General features: G+C 63.3%; 1 protein-coding gene across 1 annotated transcript; it reads right to left on the reverse strand.

Moving 5' to 3' along the window:
• Window positions 1-254: 254 nt before the first annotated feature.
• Window positions 255-7,726, reverse strand: NLRP6 (NLR family pyrin domain containing 6). Its single transcript, XM_059152997.1, has 8 exons — window positions 7,603-7,726; window positions 6,646-6,926; window positions 6,355-6,393; window positions 4,314-6,072; window positions 3,405-3,497; window positions 2,206-2,376; window positions 1,944-2,111; window positions 255-1,478 (listed from the first exon to the last, which is right to left on the reverse strand). The coding sequence occupies exons 1-8, from the start codon at window positions 7,629-7,631 to the stop codon at window positions 1,340-1,342; spliced, it is 2,679 nt and encodes an 892-aa protein (XP_059008980.1). The 5' UTR covers window positions 7,632-7,726; the 3' UTR covers window positions 255-1,339.
• Between the last annotated feature and the right edge of the window lie 1,181 nt (window positions 7,727-8,907).

The raw sequence follows: 8,907 nt of genomic DNA on the forward strand, positions 1-8,907 counted from the left end.
AGTCCCCAGTGTGTGGTATTTTGTCTTGATAGAGGAGGGGGCTAAGACACTTCTCTTCTTGACCTTTGTGCTTGGCTCTTGCTTTCCCTGGAGCAAGTTCCTTCAAGATGCTCTCAGGGCTTGGTGCTCACACCCCTCTGTTCTCAAATGCCCTGTCCTCCGTTAGACTTCCCCAGACCCCTGACCTTGTAACCCGAAAGCCTCGACTCCATTGTCTGCCTTTTGCACTACTTCATGTTCCCCCAAAGCACTGGTCGGCCCGTCTGTACACGTTTATTGTCTTTCTTCCTGTCAGGCTCGGGGATTTTTGTCTGTTTTGTGGAGTGAACGCTGGACTTGAGGTGGTCATGGAGGGGACGTCCCCCCAGGAAGGGAAGGTGTTGACTCTGTGGTTCTCATCCGCCCGGACCGAGGTCTGAGGAGCTGGTCGGGCCCACTGTGTGCAGCAGAGACCCGAGCACCGGGGGGCTGAGTGCTGTGGCTCGGCTCCGGCATCACTCGGCTTCCTCTCCCAGGGGATGGGGAATAGAGCCCCCCTCATACAGGTGGGTTGGTGGCCAGAGAAAAGCACCCTTGTGAGGGTGCTTGACTATGTGCAACAGAAGCCGACGGAAGCAAATCCAAAGCGGAACATGTCACCCGTGTGTGGGGTGGGGGTAGGCGGCCTACCAACCCCGCGCCAGCACAGCCCCCCCCCTCCCGGCGGCTGCTCCAGGCCTCGCCCTGGGCTCCATCCCCGAAGTAGCCGTGAGCGGATACCTCTGCACTGGGACCACACAGCCTCAGCAACAGCTTCAAAGACCCGAATCCCTGGGGAGGAATGGCAACCTGCCCACGTTTGGTCAGGGTCAGCCCCCACATGGCCCCCCGGGAGCAGGGCCAGAGTTGCACTGTGGGGCCCGAAGTGCAGGTGGGGTTGGGATCAGTGGTCTGTGCGGAACGCACCAGGTGAAGGCGGACCTGTGACAGGCGCTCCATGACTGGGGCGCTCAGTGCCATTGTTCTTGCTGGATGCGTCTGCGGTGGGGGAGCGGGGGATGGCTGGAGGCCCCAGGAGAGGCAGGTGGGTGGAGCAGCAGTGGGGGCTTGGGGGAGGAGGGGTCGCTGGTGTGGAGGACAGAGAGGTAACATGTGCCCAGGCTGTGGGGGGAGGAGCATGTCCCAGGACCTGTCCCCAACCAGGTAAGGGACCACGTGCGTCCTCACCTCCGATCTGCCTGCCCCCAGCAACTCAGGCTCAAAAGAGCTGCCCAGAGCTGACAGCAGTGTCCTCTTGCCCTTGGGATGAGGAAGTCCACTCCGTAGGGCTGACTTGAGCCCTCCTCCGGCCTTCAGGAACTCAGAGGGCACTGCTGTGTCCTGCGGGAGGCCTGGGGTGACCGTCCAGGGCTGGGTGGGTGATGACCAGGTCTGGCTTTGCTGTCTTCACCACCTGAAGCTCCTTCAGGGACTGCTCGCTCAGCTGCACGGAGGTCAGCCTGTGGCCGTGCGCACAGAGCACAGGAGGGGGTAGGGTGGGGAAGTTGAGGCTAGGACTAGGGGGACCGTGACAGGCTGGGGGTGGGGGCAGTGATGGTGCTGTTGGCCCAGGCAGTGCTGAAGGGACACAGTGACAGGAGGTGGTTACTCAGGGACATCAGAGGCTGGGGGAAGGGGCTTGGGCCCAGAGTCTTTTGGGGAGCAAAGGGTGTTGGGATCAATGGCCCAGAGTTGCCATGGGCCCCAGATGACACCCGGACATTTCAGTCTGGTAGAGCAGCTGAGGCCAAGGGCTGGGCAGGGCTTTGGAGCATGGCTGTCCAGGGGCTGGGTTTGAGAGTGGTTGCTGGGGGCGGGGGGCGGGAGGGTTTCCCCTTCAGCATCCAGGAGAAGTCCCCAGGCACCCAGCCCAACCCATGGTTGAGAGGCTGAGTCCCCAGCACCTTTCCCACCCCTGCCTCTACCTGAGGGTCTGTAGGCGGCATCCCGGGTGCTGGAGGACGGCACACAGGTCGGTCACTGTGGGCTCTGATAGCTGGCAGTCACCGAGTTCCAGGATCGTCAATGCTGGGCTCTGCCTGAGCACGCTGGTGAGGTACTGAAAGGCTTCCTGAAGGCCGGGCTGCCACACCCTTGGGGGAGGAGGAGCCTCAGGACCGCTGTGGACACCCCCCTCCCTGGCCCACAACCTGTCCCACCGGTGGCCTCTCCCAGGCCAGGTCTCACCGGAGCTTCTGCACCCGGCACTGCGGCCAGGCCAGGCCCTCACTCAGCACCCGCAGGCCTGCCTCGCTGAGCCGGTTGTGGAGGAGGCCTAGCTCCCTCAGGGCGGGGGCCTCCCTCAGAGCCTCGGAGAGGTCTCGGCAGATGGAGTCCGGCAGTCTGCAGCGGCACAGCCTGTGGGCAAGAGGCACGTAGATCTGGCTTCAGGCCCCTTGGCTGCTTGGCTATAGCCCACTGGGCAAACTGGCCACTCAGTGTGTGGGGGTGGGGGTGGGGAGGGGGAGGTTTAGTCCGGGGATGGGCTGGCTCGGCAGCAGCAGAGATCTGTCCTTTGTCTCCGCATGTGTGCCTGGGTTGCCAGGGCCATCCGAGCGAGGGCAGGCCTGCACACCTCTCCCTTACGGCACAATTCTCTCCCAGCATCTGAAGAGCCCGTTTAGATCTTACTGCCACGTGTTTAATTGCGTCACCACCCGTTGAGTTTAGGGGGGCCGTGGTTAATGCAGTTAGCCAGTCCCCAGCAATCAAGCGGTTGGCTTGTTTCTACTTCGCTGCCTTTAGAAACAATGCTGTGATGAACCTTTTCATGCACTGAGTTTAGGTGGGCCAAGCTTGCTGATCACTGCCCTCTGTTTCTTCCCAGGTTGCTGGAGTACCCTCCCACCAGGCCAACCGTGTCACCATGCCCCACTACTAGCTGCCTGCTGAGGCAAGACCTACTGGCTCAGTTTCACAGGGGTGGAAACGAGCTCAGACAGACTGGCTTGCCCAAGGGCTCGGCGGCAGGCAGCTGGGACTCAAAGCCTGTGGCCCGAGTACTTCCCTCCACTTCCCTCCGCTGCCTGGGAGAGTTCAGAGGGGCTGCCCAGGAACCCCTCTTTCTAGTAGCTCCTCGCAGCTTTTCTTTGGAAGGAAAATACATTCTGGTCTTCCTTATCCCTCCCCCAGAATGCAAAGCTGCACCACGCTTTCCACTCAACCTGCGGCCAAAGCCTCCTTCCTCATGACCACCGAAGCTGGTGAAGGAGCCCCGATCCGCACCCCCCCCTCCTTCCCCGTCCTGAGTGGGCATAGCCTGTTGACCCCATCCCGGGAAACCAGAGTCCCCTTGGCCATTTCCAGCCAGGGCTACATCTCTGTCCCTGCCCAGACTATCCTGTTTTGCATCCCTTCCAAGGGAGGGTGGGGGCTCGGTCACTCACGTCAGGCTGTGCAGACCACAGTGTTGGTCAGTCATGGCCTCGAAGAGTGTACGTAGTGGAGAGGCCTGGGATTTTCTCGCGGTGGCTTGTGAACTGGTGGGAGAGAGACCAAGGTGAAGACCGCCTGTCGCCTCCCAGTCCCTCCCTCCTTCCTGTGGTCCTGAGGTGTCAGAGCTGCCTCTGTCCTCAGCCCCAAACTGAGCCGGGACCCCTCCACCCTCTTCACTCCAAACCCAGAGGGAAGCTGTTCCTCTGGGGCCTCATGCGCCTCCCTGCTGAAGCAGCCTCTGTGAGTCCGGCCTGTGCGTGTGGGGTGTCGCTGTCATTCCGAGATGGGTCGGTCATTGCACCTGCGGTGGGCGTCCCCAGCCCCAGCCCCTGCCAACACCCCGACAGTCATTATGTCAATAGATGCTGAGCTCTGGGTTGAGTGCCGGGATGGAGCTAAGACGATTTGCCCTGAAGGAGCTGAGGGTCTGGTGAGGGGGATAGACATGGGCAGAAGTCATGGCATATAGTGGTCTATGGGGTACTTCTGGGGACAAAGGGGTCCCAGGCCAGCTGGGGGAGCCTGCCAGAGCACTGATGACAGGCAGCAAATAGTGTTCTGGGTGGAGGGAACAGCAGGTACAAAGCTCAGGGCACAGCTGGCATAGTGCATTCCAGAACTTATTAGAAAGCTGGACCACAGCCACATGGCCATGGTAAGAGGTTTGTCTCGGAGGGGACCGGCTAGGAGCTGGCATGGCAAGGGCCCCTTGGGAGGGAGATGGACAGATGGACATCGGAGGCTTCCTTGAGAGGGCTCGAGCTCCTCCTTGGGGGAACAGACCTCTGGGCGTGGGCGGCATCCCCCTGCACAGATGGACGCAGGGCGCACATCCCCCCACCCAGGGTCTGTGGACTCACGAGCTGCCGCTGAGGCTGCCATGCAGTCGCTTTATCAGGCTCTTCTTCTTCTTCTCCTGCGGGGGGACCAGCACACAGCTAACCAGCCGCAGGGCCTGCCCGGCTGGGCAACTCCTCACGCAGTAGCTCAGGACCAGCAGGTCCAGGCGGCTGAAGCGCACTCGCTCCAGCAGGAGCTCCGGCCAGCCGCGCAGCGCCTGGTGCACAAAGGTGCTCTCCTGCGTCTCATACAGACAGTACAGGAGCTCTAGCGGGTAGCTGAGCTCGCCCTCCTCCTCCTCTTCTGGCTCCTGGGAGCCTTCCGGAGCTTCTGTCTCTTCAGTCCCCTCGGGAGCCGCCCTCGGGTGACCCTGGCCCTGTTCCTGCACCCAGCGCAGGACATCCTGCTTCACGCGCTTGGAAACCACGCCGCCGCAGCCGAAGTGGCGCTCGATGTCACGCAGCCGCTCCCCGTTCAGCAGCCCGAAGAGGAAGCGCGTGGTGAGCGTGAGGTGGCCGCGCAGCTCGGTGCCCCCCTGCAGAAGCGCCCCTACGCTGTCAGCTGGTGCCTCGAGAGCCTTCTCCTGCTCCAGCAGGTAGGATAGCGCTGCGAAGAATTCCTGGAAGCTCTGGTCCATGAACTGGTAGGTGACCTCTGTCTCCAGCACGCCTGGCAGTTCTTTCTTGCTGAGAAACAGCGTCTGCACTTTAGAGCCACGAAGTTCCAGTCGTTCCAGATCCTTCTCAGGGAACTGCGCCCTGTGCCGGAGGGTACCTTCGCGGGCCAGGCGGCCCAGTTTCCGCAGCTCTTCCTGCATCTGGGGGCCGTCCGTGGCAGGCGCCGAGCTCAGGACGCTGGTGATGAAGAGCAGGTATACGGACGTGGTGGTCTTGGAGGTACGCGACAGGTCCTGGTGGAGCTGGAGCTGCTGGCGCAGGACGGTGCACACGATCCAGCACACGAAGGGCACGAAGCACAGCGCGAATAGAGTCTCGTTCTCCTTCACGAAGCGGTAGGCCCGCTCCGCCATCCGTTCGTCCCGAAAAAACTTGTGGAAGTACTTCTTCTTGTCCTTGTCGGAGAAGCCGCGCACCTCCGCGCACTGCGGGGAGCACAGGCGGCCCTGCAGCCTCCCGGGGGCGGTGGCGCGCGCGGTCACCAGCAGGCGGGCTCCGGGCAGCAGCGTCTTGCTCATCAGGCCGTCCAGCACGCGCGCGCCGTCCGCCTCCTCGAAGGGGTCTGTGCAGGGCGCGGCGTCGGCGGGTCCCGGCGGCAGCTCGTCCGCGCCGTCCAGGATGAAGAGCAGCCGCTCGGAGCGAGCGAGCATCTGGCGCACGGGCGCGCTGCGGTGGGGGCACTGGTCGAGGACCAGGCGGGCCAGGCTGCACGGGCCTGGTCGCTCCAGCAGCTCGCGGCAGGGCAAGAAGAAGGCGAAGTCTACCTGGTCGTGGTACAGCTTGCCCACCGCCCAGTCGTACAGGATCTTCTTGGCAGCCATGGTTTTGCCGATGCCCGCCGGGCCCTGCAGCACGACCGTCAGAGGCCGCTGACCCTCTTCGTCGCGGCCGAACAGGCGGTTGAAGGTGTGGGTGTCCGAGCGCCGAGCGCGCTCCGGCTCCGGCTCCTCCGCGAGCCCCGGAGCCTCGTCCACCAGCGCGGCGCTCTCGCGCGCGATCAGCAGTTTGGTGAAGCGCTTGTTGATCTTCACCGAGCGGGCGTTCCTCTCCTTCACCTTGGCGTGCTGCTGCAGGACGTGCTCTCTGTACTTCTTCTTGTACTCTGGCGGGGGCGGGAGAGGGGGCCGGGGGGGTGGCGGTCAAGGGAACGGGGGAGGACTTGGACGGGAGCCGCGTCCCTGGACCCTTCCTCAGCCCGCTAGGTTCAGGTCTGTTTCCCGGGCCACACCCCCAGCCCCTCCGCCCAGCCACCCTCCCGCACACCCTCCCCCAGCTGCCCCGGACGCTCGTGCTGCAGACCTGAGGGTCACCGTACCCTCCCCCACCCCACCCCCACCCCCGCCCCCACGGCTTGGGGCGGGTGCTTCGCAGGAGACAGACTTACCCGACACGGAGAGCAGTGCGGAGGAGCCGGGGCTAAACCCTGGAAGGGAGACCTGCAGTGAGGCCCCGCCGAACGCGCAGGGGCGGGGCGGGGCGGGGCGGGGCGGGGCGGGGGCCGCAAGAGGGAGTTGGGGGCCCCCTTGGGAGCGCCCAGGACCCGAGCCCCGAGAATCAGCCCTGGTGGGGCTGTGCATGGGGAAGCGGGAAGGATGGTGGCGCGAGGCCTAGACTCTGTCCAGGCGGAAGGGAACAGAGAGGCAGGGACCCCGGCGACCCCCGAGCCCGCGCTCACACTGCAGCCCCTGCTCCTTGAGTCGCGCAGCCACGTCGCGCACATCCGCCCTCTTCAGGGTCTTTCGGGCCACGTCCAGGGCAGGCTCCGGCCCGTAGAACTGGATCATCTGCTCCGCGAGGTCCACGGCGTCGGCGCGCTCCAGCCGCCCCCACGGGATGCTGCGGCCGTCCAGGGCCGCGTCCCGCAGCTTGTGGCGGAAGCGCTTCAGCTGCTCTTGGCTCAGGTCCTCGAGCGCGGCCTGGAGTAGGTCTCGCGCCTTGGCCGCGCGGGCCTCCGTGCTGGGGGCAGGCGGGCGGTGGCGGTCAACACGCATGTGGTTGCGGGGACCCCGGCCCTGCCCCGCCTCCCACCCTACCCGACCCCGGGGTGCACGACGGTCAGCGGCTCCCACGAGGCCCCGTTGCTCCAGGGAACACTCGCGGGGAGGAGAGGCATGGAGCGGGGAGCGGGGCTTTGCTCCCAGGCTTTGCCGCCTGGTGGTAAGTGGGTACCCCCCCCCCTACCCCAAGGCCCTGGCCACCGCTGACCCCAGCGCTAGGGGGCGCCTTCCCACTTGTTGTGTCCCTGCCAAGCGGGGGCAGGCCAGGTCAAAAGCCCAAGATGCTACCAGAGCCTGCACTCTCCCCTTTCCTCCTTCCCTCTCTGGGAGCCTCCAGCAGAGCCAGGCTGGCCTCAGTGGAGAGCCAGACTGTGCCCCACAGGTCCCTGCGACACTCATCTCACTGCGCCCTTTGGTGGGGCCCAGGCTGGGGGGCCCTCACACCAGGGCCTGAGTCTGAGCCCCTGGTAGGGAAGAGAGCCCCTGATGCCTTCTGTGCAGATGGAGTCCCTAGAGTTCTGAGCCTGGGGCATGTTGGGGAAAGGGCGTGGATGAGGCGTGTGAAGCCCCAGGGAGACAGCAGCCCGATGCCTTAGAGGGCTTCCTGAGTGACCATCCCGAAAGCCAGCACTCACCCGGAGCGGAGGGCCTCTGGTTGGTCCATGGAGTCTGGCACCTAGGAAGAGCGCTTTGGGGCAGACGCAGGGATCAGAAAGGCTCCTCTCCCCAGGTTGACGGAAGCCAAGTTCTAGGGGATTTGCCCAGCTCCATCCATGCCCGAGCCCCAAGGGCTGTAGCTCAGCTGGCACTGAGATGTCGGTCCAGCAGTCACCAGGCTCCCGAACTCAGGAACCTGGGCATGTGCACACAATCACCTTTTAAGAGTTTTGCTGGGTGACCTTTGATTTTTGTCTAATCTTTTTCCCCCAGTACTGTACTCTGAAAACCCACAGGGCGTGGCAGCAAGGGAGAGCCGTGAGCAGGTGTCAGCAGGGCAGGGAAGACAGTGGCTGGCTCCGAACTAGACCTTCAACTCTAGGGCCTCAACATAGGTGACACTCTGAAGGTAGCAGGGAAGAAGGGCTTCTTGGGCCGAGGGGACACCAGGTCTCACACAGTAGTACCAGGGGAAGGAGGCTGTCACGTGAGCCAGGGAAGAGCTCTGCAGCTTCCCAGGTCTGGCGTGAGCAGTGGATGGGGAGAGGTGGGGAGGTGAGGCGTGTGTGAGACTGATGTGCAGCCACGTGTGACCAAATGAATGTGGGATTCTCCTGGACAGCGTCTGCCTGCATGAAGCGTGTGTGTTTGTGTGTGTGTGTGCATCTATGTGACCACCGTGTTTGTGTGAGTGCACCTATAGTCGGTGACATAGTTGGCGACATAACAGGCCCCAAAGATATCAGGTCCTACTCTCTGGAACCTGGGAAGGTCCCCTTCTATACAAAAGGGGCTCTGCAGCCGTGATGGAACTCGGGATCTAGAGATGGGAGATTGTCCTGCATCGCCCAGATGGGCTGTAAAGGTCATCTCAAGGACCTAGCTAGAGGCCGAGGGGGATTCAGCCCAGAGGACCGCGAGATGACCAAAAGTCAGCCACGAGGCTGCTGGCTCTGAAGTGGGGAGAAGGGGCCTTGAGCCAGGGAGCACGGGAACACAGCACCAGAAGCTGGGAATGCGGCTTGGAAAGGCAAGGGAAGGTCATGTCCTCTCGGGCCTCTGGAGGGAATGTGGCTGAGCCAACCCGTGGCACTCAGCTCAGCAAAACGGCTTTTGGACTTCAGACCTCTGGAACCACAAGAGAATAAGTGTGTACCGTCTTAAGCCAGGTTTACAGTAGGGAACGCAGCAGCCCCAGAAGATGGACACAAGATCTCTCTGAGTGTCTCTGGGCGACCGCCTGCAAGCACCGGGGTTCTGGAACTGCCACTGCCCTTCTGGCC

The sequence above is a fragment of the Mustela lutreola genome, chromosome 1 (genome assembly GCF_030435805.1).
Source record: "Mustela lutreola isolate mMusLut2 chromosome 1, mMusLut2.pri, whole genome shotgun sequence".
NCBI classification, from domain to species: domain Eukaryota; kingdom Metazoa; phylum Chordata; class Mammalia; order Carnivora; family Mustelidae; genus Mustela; species Mustela lutreola.

Bases quoted from the DNA above. Each gene is read 5' to 3' on its own strand.
- NLRP6 (XM_059152997.1), bottom strand. From the start codon at position 7,631: ATGGACCAACCAGAGGCCCTCCGCTCCGG. The intron at 6,394-6,645 runs GTGAGCGCGGGC...TCTCCCTTCCAG, and splicing joins CAAGGAGCAGGGGCTGCAGT to GGTTTAGCCCCGGCTCCTCC. The intron at 3,498-4,313 runs GTGAGTCCACAG...CTCTCCCACCAG, and splicing joins GGCAGCCTCAGCGGCAGCTC to TTCACAAGCCACCGCGAGAA.